At 36.4% G+C, this 13,467-nt stretch overlaps 2 protein-coding genes across 2 annotated transcripts; both read left to right on the top strand.

The window, feature by feature from the left end:
• The first annotated feature begins 1,746 nt into the window (after positions 1–1,746).
• LOC132052948 (UDP-glycosyltransferase 87A1-like) lies at positions 1,747–4,950 on the top strand. The gene is made up of 2 exons (XM_059444696.1): positions 1,747–2,346; positions 3,718–4,950. Exons 1-2 carry the CDS (start codon positions 1,854–1,856, stop codon positions 4,614–4,616), a joined length of 1,392 nt encoding a protein of 463 aa, XP_059300679.1. The 5' UTR covers positions 1,747–1,853; the 3' UTR covers positions 4,617–4,950.
• A 2,677-nt stretch (positions 4,951–7,627) lies between these two features.
• LOC132052947 (uncharacterized) lies at positions 7,628–13,157 on the top strand. Its single transcript, XM_059444695.1, has 2 exons — positions 7,628–8,666; positions 12,540–13,157. Exons 1-2 carry the CDS (start codon positions 7,890–7,892, stop codon positions 12,747–12,749), a joined length of 987 nt encoding a protein of 328 aa, XP_059300678.1. The 5' UTR covers positions 7,628–7,889; the 3' UTR covers positions 12,750–13,157.
• Positions 13,158–13,467: the final 310 nt, after the last annotated feature.

Genomic DNA, 13,467 nt, shown 5'->3' with positions numbered 1-13,467 from the left:
CCAAAATATGAACATACCGTCTGCGCCGTCATGCGGTTTAGCTAATCCCTAAACGGGAGAAGGCTGTGGTGCGTCTCCACACGTCGGCGTACGCCTCGCGACCATCTCCGCACGTATGGCATCGACACAGTAAGATAGTCAGCGGGAGGGTGAGCTAGTATGGGCTGAAAAGGTCTCAACCTAGTCCACACCCATATCTGATATAGTCATTTAAAAAATATTTTATCAGTCGTCGTTTTAAAAAAAAAATATTTTGTGTTTAATTACACACACTTAAATATATTACCCGAAGGAGCGAGCAAATGCGGGGACCTCTACCCTCGTGCCCATAGAACATCGGCGGAATCCTCGTCTGTAGCCCGGCACAAGAACGCTCCAACTATAACATCCTATCTCGACGAGATCGTCGATATACCAAAGATACCTCAAGCTCGTATGCGAACCTCGAAGTGCTCGGGAGCGGGATGGCCCCGAATATGATGAGTAGGTATAGACGCGCGCGTCGGTCAACATCGGCCGAGGCGTATCCTCTCCAATCGGATGCCGTACGTGTACGCGAGGCACAAGTGAGCGTAAGGGCCGACAACAAAAGCCGACTGCGGCCGAAAATATGACCATCCGGAGCCGCGAAACCGGTGAGCCTAGTCAACTCATCCCGGTAGGCGGCGGACACGGAAGGCTCCTCATATATAACGGGCGTCCATCAACCCCGCCCGTAAACGACCTCCACATCCTAAAGGGTAATGGTAGCCCATCGGTGCGGAGATGAAATGTGTGCGTCTCCGGTCGCCACCTCTCAATCAATGCCGTCACTAGCGACCTATCGTGCTGTACCCGGTAGATACCGCCCCGACGTAGTATATCCAGGACACGAGGATGTGGGGGGCGAGAAGCTAAGATCTCCCATGCTGAGTCCCCTAACTGGGTACGGACCTAAGACTCAGGCTGCAGGTCAGATGTCCATATATGTTGCGACCTATGCTCGGGCTGTAGATAGAGTAACTCTTGGTCGAAGGGCCCCGGATCAAGAGGGTGGTGATCCATCTATTTTACGCATTTTAAATCAATCATTAACAAGTAGTATTAGTATTACGTATTTTAAATCAATCATTAACAAGTAATATTAATTATGTAATCTTTTATCGAAAATTTTATTAAGGATTGTGGTAACCCATCTGTTTTACGTATTTTAAATAAGTCATTAACAAGTAATATTAGTTATGTAATCTTTTATAGAAAATTATATTAAGGGTTTTCAATCCTAAGCTATGAGTTATGAATCCTAAACTAAGGGTTTTCAATCCTAAAATATAAAGATAAGTCAAATAATTAACAATTAGTTAGCATACAATTAGTATAAATAATTAATAAATAAACAATTAACTAACTAATCAAATAATTAACAAGTTATTATCATATATTTAATAAATAAACAATTAAGTAACTAATAAAAAAATTAATAAATTATTATCGTATATTTAACAAATAAACAATTAATTAACTAATGAAATAATTAAAAAATTATTAACAAATAAACAATTGACTTAATAAAAACTAAATAAATAATTAGCCAATCTAATAATTGAAAAATGGAACTAGCAGCTCCGTGCATCAAAGTTGAACTCAAACTTTAACATTTCGTACACGTTAGGTTACATGTACTAATTAAAAAAAAAAAAAAGCAACATGGTACAAAGTAAGTGGCGGGACCACAATATCATCATCACTCCCACGCTTTCCCTGTCCACTCATCAGCACTCTTATATTATCCGAGCTTTGCACAAAGCCAAGCTACTCACCACCATTTTATTACTTCTCACTTTCACTAATTTCCACTTTATTCAGCAAAAAAAATGGAACACTCTTCAAAAATCACATGTCATATTGTAGCAATGCCTTATCCAGGAAGAGGTCATATAAATCCCATGATGAATTTCTGCAAAATCATAGTCACAAAAAATCCCAACATATTCATAACTTTCATTGTCACTGAAGAGTGGCACAGCTTTATAAAATCCGACATATTACCAGACAACATTAAATATGCAACTATCCCTAACGTTATTCCTTCAGAAATTGGTCGTGCCAAAGATTTTGCTGGATTTATTAGAGCGACTTTAACTAAATTAGAAGATCCAGTTGAAAAATTGATTGATGGGCTTTGTGGGCAGTTGATGAAACCAAGTGTTATAGTGTATGACACGCATATGAATTGGGTTGTTGGATTGGGGAATAGGATGAATATTCCGGTGGCTTCGTTTTTTACTATGTCGGCAACTGTGTTCTCTGTTTTTCTTCATATGGATCTTCTTGCTCAAAATGGACATTTTAAAGCCTATTTGACAGGTACTTTATTATTCATTTTTGTTTTTCCTTTACATGAATATTCACGTCTGACTTATTTTATACGACTTTGTTTGACTAGGTAGGAAGTTTAAGAAATAATTACTTCTGATATATACCAAAAGTAAATGAGAATTTATGGTGTTGAAAATGTCATGAGATTTTTTTTACTATAAAATTTTGTCATTTATGGGTACGTAAAATAAAAATGTAAAATCAATAAATTTTAAAATATAGAAATGTGTCAATTTTGTTAGAATATACTAAAATGAAAGCAGTGTCGTCTAAAGTGGAACCAAAGAAGCATTTATTTTGCTTAACAACTACAGTAATTATTTGCTCTGAACAGGTCTAATTCAATTAGATTTTGTACTAAGTTTTATAATCATTAAAATGTTATTAGCTTAAAGTTTCATGAGAAGGTGACATTTTATAACTACTTTATCGACTATCACCGCACAACCACCACCATGAGTTGATTGTCTGGCCACTCAATTTGTGATAATTGGCAATCAAAGTCACTTATTTTTTTTTTTTTTTTTTTTTTTTTTTGTCTTTTTCTTTCAAAAGTATCTTACTTAGTTCAATCCAATGGCCGTCTTGAGCGGATTTTGTGTTTTCCGGAGAGAATTAATGCGTGACTAGTTTAATTTTTTTAAGAAAATATCTAAAACACTAATTTAGAATTTGGACCAAATTAAAATCCCACCCTAAATCCAACCACTACCTGACTCATCACTTTTTATTCCAAAAAAATGCCAAGCGCTCCTATTTTCGTTGTCACTCTCAAGGCTTCTCAAATACGAGCGCTTGAGCATTTTCTTGGAATAAGATGACTTCCGGAGGACAAAAAAATGACTTTGTTGGCCAATTAACACAAGTTGAGTGACCATTCAGGCAAGCAACTCCTGCGCCAGCTTCCATTGGACAATCAGCACCGCCAGCCGCCACTCTCAGCTTCTTGACCACATAACCACCATTTCCGGCCACCACTAATCACCTCCATCATCAGCTACTACTACGCAACCACCTCTACTGCTAGCCGTTGAGTCATTGCACAACCATTACCTCTAGCTACCACTTCTCCTAGACATGTCAAGTGGGCCAAGGCCAGAAATCAGTTTTCACTCTGCTGAAAATATTTCAAAATTTTCCTGGTTCCTTCAAAAAAGCATCTAAAACAGCTCTGGTTTTTAGTTGTGTGCGTGATAAAATCTAAACAATTTTACTGTCCCTTTTATCTTATGACACGATTCTTTAGGTGAAATAGTCTGCCATCCTAATTGAATGTGTCCTCCAAGAGCAAACTATCGATTTACCATTTCTATTTACATATTTGTATCTCTACATAATTTTATCATTATTCATGTACAGGAAAAATTCAAGAACAAGTTGACTATATTCCTGGAATCCCTTCGATTCGCGTTTTAGATCTTCCTACACCATTTCAGGGAAAGGGGCAAGAATTATTGGATGTAATAACGGAGATCTTTTCTACAGTTTCTAAACCACAGTATCTTTTGTTCACTTCAGTCTATGAGCTCGAATCTTCCGTTATTGATGCTCTAAAGCAAAAATTTCCAACCCCTGTCTATTCGGTTGGTCCAGCAATACCTTACTTCACTAGTGAAAAAGATCCTTCCGCGACTACCTCTGTCGATGAACCAGAGTACATTAAGTGGTTAAATGCTCAACCAAACGGTTCTGTTTTGTACATATCACAAGGGAGTTTCCTTTCTGTTACTTGTGCTGAGCTGGATGAAATCGTGGCTGGTGTGCACGATAGTGGTATTCGATTCTTTTGGGTGGCACGTGATGAAACTGTGCGATTTCAGAAAAATGGATGTGGGCTTGTTGTGCCCTGGTGTGACCAATTGAAGGTGTTATCACATCCTTCAATTGGTGGATTTTGGTCGCACTGTGGATGGAATTCGACTAAAGAAGCAGCATTTTCAGGCCTTCCAATGCTAACTTTTCCTATTTTCTGGGATCAACAAACTAACAGCAAGCAAATTGTTGAAGATTGGAAGATCGGTTACAGGGTCAAAAAAGATAATCACCAAAGTTCGATAACGAGGGAAGAGATTTCTAGCCTGTTGAAATGGTTTATGGATTCTGGAAATGATGAAGTGATGGAAACGAGGCGAAGAGCGAAAGAAATGCAGAAAATATGTCAGTGTTCCACTGCAAAGGGTGGATCATCTGAAATTAACATTGATTCTTTTATTAAGGATGTCTTTTCCATCAAAAATGGGAATGGGCTAGGGTTATAAACTTATAATCTAATGATCTAGTCGATTCCACGATTATAAGTTCATTTCATGCCAGACCAGCCAGGAATAGGGTTATAGACATAACTCATTATGTGAAGGTTTTCATACCACAAGTAAATTATTGCAAGATTTTGGTTCTGTGATTTAAGTAGGATTATCAAGTAATGTAGTCTTCAAATTTGATTTAGCTCAGCTCTTATGCTAAGGACCTTGCGTTTTTCGAATCGCCTGATGCAGTTGTTTTCTCTGTTTTATGCAGCGATATTTTCTTTTCTCAATGTCTGAGATCATTTGGTTTGTGTATTATTATAGAAGAAATATGTGTTTTAAGTTACTCATCTTGCCAATTGCCAAGCTTTTTTGCCATTGCTTCAAGCTTAAAGCTTAGAAATTGAAGCACCTGCAACACATTAGCGACATCTATTCTGTCTTTCTTTTTAACCCTTCACCTTACACAGGATGACGAATAGTGATTTTACTTAACTTGCACGACTTAAATCTCAAATCTCTTGGTTGTGGAGGTGCTTTATCGACGGAGAAAACTTCATTTGTTAATGACATTTGTTTTGTTGAGTTTGAATACCATGATGTCCTAAAACCCGAGCTGTTTGGTACTATAGGGATAAAAACCCTTAATCATTTCAGTATACAATGTCTAATTGCTTTTACAACATTTGATTTTGAATATGAACCTCTACATCATCAATATAACCTCAGAATAACCAAATCATTGTTGGAGCGTAAATTCAATAAATCAAACTCCACTAACCCCAATCTGAGATTAATCTCGATTCTTCTGTTCCAACCCTCAGGTCCAAAAGGGTTCAATTCTTGCCTATATCAGCTTAACCTGCTTGTTGGCTCTAACCAGGTAATCAGAATGATCGTAACATCCTGAATGATTTTGGTTTCACCACTTTTTGGGCCGGCCCAATCAGCACGCTGCACGCTATACAGCCTTTGCGTACACACGAATTAATTCAACCACAAATATTGGATGAAAAAGTTCAATTTTATCAGGAACTTTCTGATAATTAACTTCAAATAGAAATTGTAAGGTTAAAATTTGTCTCATGGAACTTGTGTATGTGGTATCGTTTGAGATAACAACACTTCTCTCTTTTGTCTTTTCTTTTCCTTGACGTGGTACTCGGGAACTTAATTTCTAACGTTTATAGTGATCTATGAATCATCAAATCTTTTATACAGTAGTTACTTACATTGCACGAAGTATGACGAACTTTTGTTTTTTTTAAAAAAAAAAAATTAATTTCCACTAGGATGACTTAGTGGAGCTTTTATTTATTAAATCAAGTAAACAAGATAATGTTCCAAATCAAATAAAAGTATGACGAACTGTTTCTGTTTTGTTTTTCTGGATATTCTATTCCCTTTCTAGACACTTGGATAATTAAATTTCCTTTCCACGATGAAGATGAAAGAGGAAAGAATTTAGGTTAGATGCACTTACTATACATTATGTATATAAGAAATATTTATTCAATTAAAGAAATTACTTAAAAAGTAATTATATATAAATTTTATCTAATAAGTATTTTATGGTAGATAACCTATTATAAATAATAAATAATAAATAACTTACTATAACACATTAAATTGTATTAATTATATAAAAATTATGTCAATCACAATCTTGTCTCATTCCAGCGGAAAAGTCATGAAAACCAAAAACCATCGTCTGCTCCATATAGAATGCTACAAGAGAGAAGTCAATCATGTGTTTCAAAAAGGTAAAATGAATATAAGGAGTTCGAGTTCTGAAAATTAAAATGTTTCAAAATAAGAGTTTTTTACTTTATTAATAGGTCAATCCGGAGCTAGACGAAGTTGATAAAATTTGATAGATAAAATTATCGACTATCTATTAAGGTAAGGCCAAAGTCATAGATGGATCCCTGAACTTGTCCTGATTTTCCATCTAGACCCCCCAACTGAAACGTTGACCATCTGAACCCCCGAACATAAGATAAACTGTGCCATTTGAACCCCCTCGTGCCAGCTGGCACACGCGTGAAGCTCACTGCTTTAAATCATTAAAAATCTATTTAAATAATTAAAAAAAATTGAAAAACCCAACCCATCCTCTCCGATAGCCCACTTCACCGCCGCCACCGCCGCCTCCTTCCGCCGCCGCCTCGTTTTCCGTCGTCGCTTTCTTTTTTTAAATTTTTAATCATTAAACATTAATTTTAACAAAAACGCTATTTAAATAGATTTTGAAGCCGTGGCAATATTACCGCATGGCGCGCGGTAAGAAGTGGGTATTCGGAGAGATGGGTTGGGTTTTTCAATTTTTTTTTAATTATTTAAATAGATTTTAAAATAGAGTTTTTGTTAAAATTAATTTTTAATGATTAAAAATTTTTAAAAAAGAAAGTGGCGGCGGCGAGGTGGGCTATCGGAGAGGATGGGTTGGGTTTTTCAATTTTTTTTAATTATTTAAATAGATTTTAAAATAGAGTTTTTGTTAAAATTAATTGTTTTTATTGACATGGCTCCATATCACTGGTCTATTTTTCCATGTCACAGGAAGCCAGTTTACGCGTGTGCCTTGGGGTAACACGAGGGGTTCAAATGGCACATTTTATCTTATGCTCTGGGGTTCGATGATCAACATTTCACGTGGGCTCATGAAAAATCGTGATAAGTTCTGCGGGCCCATCTATGACTTCTACTTTACAGGTAACAATTACTTCCACATCCTAATATACATGATAGTGTTTGCTGAGCACAAAATTTAAAAGTGAAAAGAACTTTTGAAATTTATTACATGAAATGAATCATAAATATTTATATCACTACAAATTATTTCTTTAAAATAAAATAAATAAAAATAAAATTAAATCATTACTAAATTTAAAAATAAAAAGAGTATCACATGAATTTGGTTAATTAAGGTGAGTGAATAAATTGGTCTGAAGACCATCTGATAAATTAGGTGAGGGCGGGTGAACCAATTGACTTGAACACGATATTGCTATAAATATAAAAAAACAAAAAAGAACCCGGCTTGTTAAATTAGGAAAGTCGATTGTTATCAGCAAAGTTCCCAATTTTTTGGAACCCTAAACCTAACCGCAAACTCTTCTTCTTCCTCCTCAACAAACCCTCCCCAAAATCCCACAAAAAAAACCAAAGCTTTAAGTTTTCTCTTCTCTAAATTAAAGGGAACCAAATTGACCACAACCCGAACCCGAACCGGAAAACTGAAACCCTAACCCTAATTTCCCCATTTTCTCCAATTTCTCTTCAATGGCTACCGATGCATCCCCAAAATTCCAACAACGTGACCTTTTACCGGTCCCACAACCACCCGATTACCACCCGACTGTTGCCGTTAACCCGGCCCATGATGGGCTCCATTTTTGGCAATTTATGGTTGCCGGGTCAATTGCGGGTACAGTTGAACACATGGCTATGTTTCCAGTAGATACAATTAAGACCCAAATGCAAGCCTTGGGAACTTGTCCATTAAGATCTGCAAGTATACGTACAGCCCTTAATGGAATTTTGAAATCTGAAGGTGTTGCTGGGCTTTATCGGGGCATTGGAGCAATGGGCCTTGGTGCTGGCCCCGCCCATGCTGTTTATTTCTCTGTTTATGAGATTTGTAAGAAGAAATTTTCGGGTGGGAATCCGAATAATTCAGCTGCACATGCTATTTCGGGTGTTTTCGCTACAACTGCAAGCGATGCGGTTTTTACGCCTATGGATACGGTGAAGCAACGGTTGCAGTTGAGTGATAGCCCATATAAAGGTGTATTGGATTGTATTAAAAGGGTTTTGAAAGAAGAGGGGTTTAAGGCCTTTTTTGCTTCGTATAAAACTACTGTTTTGATGAATGCACCTTATACAGCGGTGCATTTCGCTACGTATGAGGCTGCGAAACTTGGGTTGTCGGGCGTTTCGCCTGAGAATGCAAGTGATGAAAGATTAATAGTTCATGCCACTGCTGGGGCAGCAGCTGGGGCGTCAGCTGCGTTAGTTACAACACCGCTTGATGTCGTCAAGACGCAATTACAATGCCAGGTATTTAGTCGTGCCCTGTGGCTTTGTGGGAGTTATTTTTGTTATACTGATTTGAGCTGGTTATCTTGGAATTTAGGGGTCGTTTGGTTGCTGGTTATTAGTTATGCAGGGATTACTTATGCATGCTATAGTTATGCAGGTTTAGTTATTCATGTATTAGTTATGCGAATGGGTGTCAAATGGCGGGTGGGCTGAATTTGGGCATGTCAAAATAGGCTGACTTAATAAATTGGCTTGGGCTAATTAGCCCAAAAGTTACGTGGGCCGAAATGAGTTGGGCTAACAATGGGTTGGGTCATGACACGCCCAACTTGACCCAATTTTTTTTGAAGGCTCCCACCACCCTAGAAAACATTTACCATGGAAATTGTTTTATAGGAAGACATTTTCCATGGAAATTGTTTTATATGAAAACATTTTCCGTGGAAATCATTTGATAGGAAAACATTTTCGCGTGGAAAACATTTTCTAGGAAATCATTTTGTGTGGAAAACATTTTCCGTGGAATTTATTTTCCTTCATACCAAACAGGCAAACACATCCCAAAGTTATAAGATACTCCCTCCGAATCAAAAAAAGATTCCACTTAGCCATTTGCACACCCCTTAAGCAAATACTAACTCCTAGACAAAAAGAGGTAATTTGACTAATCTACCCCTAATTAAATAGCATGAGATTTGATCATATAACACTTAATAGGGGCAAATATGAAAAAACAAGGTTAGTTCTTTCTTGATTTGCTAAGTGGACTCTTTTTTTGATCCGGAGTGTGTACATGATACAAGAAAAGTGAATACATGAAAAATTGAAGTAAAACTCAAGCTAAAAATGGGCTAACTAGGAGATCATTTAAAAAATTGGTGATGTTGGGTTGGGTTACAAATCAGCCGAATATGAAATATCTTGTGCCTAACCCATAAGATTTTGGGCGGGTCGGGCAGACCATCAATTTTTGGCCATATTTAACTCCCCTGGTTATGCAGGATTATAAGTTGGTAACCAAACTCCGTGATTGGTATACTGAATTTTATACATAGCAACTAAAAGGCTACCAAAGATGGTACTAGTTATGATGGTTTTTTTTACATGAATAATTCACTTCCTAAACAACAATCAAATGACCCCTTAATGGTTCACATCTTAACTCGTAGTGGTATATGGGTATGGAATTAAAAGCTCTATACTTTGGAATTGTAACTGTTAAAAAAGGAGGCTGAAAAGGTCAGAATTTTTTTTATCTTGGTACTGGGGTTTCTGAGGATAAAGTTTTTTTTTTATGAAGTAAGTGTTTTATAACCACAAAGGCAACAAGTAGATGCATATTTACAAAAGAGGAGGAAATATCAGCTCATACAAAGATAACAAAAAACCTATCATAAGTCTAAAGAGCACAATAAACAAGCCTGGAAAAAAGCAGAGAAGGAAGAAACCTGCACTTTCTACACAGCTTCTTGGATATCCCAAGCTACTTGGGTTGGCTTGTCCTGACTATTCGGGGTTGGAGCAAGTTGGATAAATCCGGAGGCAGAGCCAAAATTTAAAGCTTATGAGTTCGGGATTCCAGTTCTTTCAAGTTAATGGGATCTAAACTAAATAATTTGAACATATTTAATGAATTTCTTAAGATAAATACTTCCTCCGTCCCAATTTATGTGACTCTCTTTCCTTTTTAGTCCCAAAAAGAATAATACATTTCTATATTTAGTAACAATTTAACTTTAAAATACCCGCTTTACCCTTATGTGACGATTTATAGCCACACAAATATCCATAGCTTATTTGAGACCACAAGTTTCGAAAGTCTCCCTTCCTTTATTTCTTAAAGTTTGTGCCCAATCAAACACCTTCACATATATTGGGACTGGAGGGAGTACAAGGTTTGGACTAAAGCTACTAACTCTGTCTCTGGATAAACCTTAACTCAAGCTCAACTGCAGGAGCAGTTGCTGAGTAGAAATTGTGCCAAAGGGTATGCTAAAATATGTAACCTCTTCCTACTGCATGTTTTCATGTAACATTCTGTGTAAAAGTTTGGATATCAATGAAGGCCTTTTCAATTATTGGTGCATACTCAATTAGGTAACAGGACTAGTAGTATTCACTTCCTTTAAGGCCTTGTACACTTTATGTTCCAACTTATTAACATGCATAAAGTGTACAGTGCCTTAAAGGACGTGAATACTACTAGTCCTGTTACCTAATAAGTTGTTAAGGGCTTTTATTTGATGGAAGAGAATGATGGCCTAATTAGATTATGTTCTTTAATTTTTGATTCATGTTTAGTTGTTTTACCATTTCAGAATAGATTTGAAAAAAAAAAAAAAAGGTTATGTTTCTGCTGTTAGCACAAGTAGAATATAGGTAGTTGATTTATAGGTCTCATAAGTTAGTGATGATGTTCTTGGGAAGCTACAACTAAAAGCCTAGTCTCAATGCAGGGAACCGATTCATAAATGTGGTGCAGTAATGCCAATGTTTCTCCAGCACACTAGTTGATTTTCGTTCTCAAACCTTCCCCTATTGGCTGTGACACTTCATTGTCTATTCTGAAGCAGTAGTTATTTTGATGGCTGAGTGAAACAATTCTTTTTTTTTTTTTTTTTTTAAACTGGTACTATTAAGAAACAATTCATTAACTAGGTGTTTTGACAAATTAAAAAAGTAGATTATTTGAAGTCGAAGTTCAAAGAAAGTTAATGGAAGTTGCTTCAGTTGTGTTTGGACAATAACTTCACTTGGAAAAGAGTTTGTGAAAGTTGAAGATTTATAAATGGAACCAGTATTTCATGTGAAATACACCTTCAAACCAGTATTTCAATATTTCACTTGAAGTTCAATTTTTTCATATTTGATAAAGTAAAAATTTGTTGAAACTAAAAGCCTCAGCGCTGGGCAATACAACTTCCATAGATTACAATTGTTGTTCCTGCTGGGAGTTCATAAACATCAACTTACCCTCATCATATATATCAACTAGATTACACCAAGAATTTGAATTACACATACATCTAATCTTTAAGATATTGATAGATAACTTTGTTTTCAACATATCTCTGGGTTCTTTCGCCCCAAATATTCCAAATTACACAACCAATAGACCTTCCAATCTTCTTCAACACCTTGCTGCCCTTGCAAAACAACCAGCTATTATGAAACTCATATTTGCAAATACTCATGGACAAACTAGTATTTGCAATTATTGAAATAGTATTTATGGCCAAAAGTGAATAGTTTCATTTGTTCGTACATTTAGGTCAAATGAGGGTACTCATGCATTTTATCCTGTTTACAGGAACTTTTTATTTTCACATAGTATTCAAAACTCTGAAACCTTATATTAAGGATGTTCTGGGAAAGAGCTCTGGCTTTGGTAAACAAAATCACATGTGGTGTTACTCAATGAGGAAATAGAAGAAAACTGTATCATCTGATCTTTACTTGCTCTTTTCTAGAGACCTGTACTTGCTATGAGGCCAATTGACTGTGATTTTGACTTTTGCTCCATTATTTTGGAAGTCATCGTGTGGTTTAGTTTCACCTGAAATGATTTGTCTGGATAGGTTATCTTGAACATCCATTGCACGTGAACAAAACTGTCTGTTTTGGCCCATATTTTTTTCTCCCTTCTGGTAAAGAATCGGTGCTTTTAACCAACTTGTTTGTGCACATGCATCTATAAAATCTAGGAATTAGTCCACTCTGTACCTTATCAAAAAAGTATTTGAAAAAGAATTTGTCCGATTTTGTATTGTATTGTGCTCTTAGACTGCTGAGTTCCGCGTAGTTTCCATGAAGAGTAGGGTTGTCCTTAATCTAAAGTGATGCATTTTTTAAAATTATGTTACTCGTCTAATCTTTAATGTGTTGGTGCAGGGTATCTGTGGCTGTGATAGATTTAAATCTGGGTCAATTGGGGATGTTTTTCGGATAGTTGTGAAGAAGGATGGATACACAGGTCTCATGAGGGGGTGGATGCCAAGGATGCTCTTCCATGCTCCTGCTGCTGCAATTTGCTGGTCTACATATGAAGCTGCCAAGGCCTTCTTCCAAGAGCACAACACTAGTAACAGCAGTGTGACCTGAAAATATAATATAGAAAGAGGGAATATTGTCGCTTATCTCCATGCCAAAAAAAAAAAAAAGATGAGAAAAGGAGAATCCTCTCTATTGTTGTATGCATACCATAATTTATGGTTGAGACAGAAATTTTACCTGCTGTGGAAGATTGAAGACGGAGAAACACGAAGAAAAGTTCTGTAGCCTTAATTTGCATCTACAATCACGCAGTGATATTTCATTTTTATTTAGGGTCTGTATAATTTATGCTAAGTTTGAATAAGTTGATGAGATTGAGTCCTTGTTCTTTATGATTCTTTTTCTTCATATCATGGAGAAACAGGGTGAATTGGATTAGAAAATTGTGTTGAAAATTTTGATATTAATTCATCACATGAGAATTGGTTATTGTTATCATTCTCTTTTCAATGGTTACTTGGACCTCCATGTTTGTTAATCAGCATTGTTTTTACTCTTGTCTTGCTCTTTGCATGATTCTCCTCATCCCTATGGCTCTGTAACCTTTAACATTTTAAGAGCTTGCCTCTTCAGGGGGAGTTTAGCTATCAAGTTAGCTGTCCGCATTTTCTTGGTGATACCCAGAGGACCATTGCATGCTTCTTGTATTTCGTATTGATTACACAATTGTGAAAGAGAGTTCTCCTTTCCAACTTTTAGTACTCACTGATCACACACCACATCACTAAGCATTGGCATCCAATGTGTAAAGAATTGGGTACGTCCA

The sequence above is a fragment of the Lycium ferocissimum genome, chromosome 4, assembly GCF_029784015.1.
Source record: "Lycium ferocissimum isolate CSIRO_LF1 chromosome 4, AGI_CSIRO_Lferr_CH_V1, whole genome shotgun sequence".
In the NCBI taxonomy this organism is placed as follows: domain Eukaryota; kingdom Viridiplantae; phylum Streptophyta; class Magnoliopsida; order Solanales; family Solanaceae; genus Lycium; species Lycium ferocissimum.
The sequence above is the reverse complement of the archived record's forward strand: the minus strand, read 5'-3'. Positions and strand labels throughout refer to the sequence as shown.

What these genes read in the sequence shown, in the direction of transcription:
- LOC132052948 (XM_059444696.1), top strand. Translation starts at nt 1,854, where the DNA reads ATGGAACACTCTTCAAAAATCACATGTCATATTGTAGCAATGCCTTAT. An exon ending in TTTTAAAGCCTATTTGACAG is followed by an intron (nt 2,347 to 3,717) that starts GTACTTTATTAT and finishes ATTCATGTACAG; the next exon opens with GAAAAATTCAAGAACAAGTT.
- LOC132052947 (XM_059444695.1), top strand. Translation starts at nt 7,890, where the DNA reads ATGGCTACCGATGCATCCCCAAAATTCCAACAACGTGACCTTTTACCG. An exon ending in AGACGCAATTACAATGCCAG is followed by an intron (nt 8,667 to 12,539) that starts GTATTTAGTCGT and finishes GTGTTGGTGCAG; the next exon opens with GGTATCTGTGGCTGTGATAG.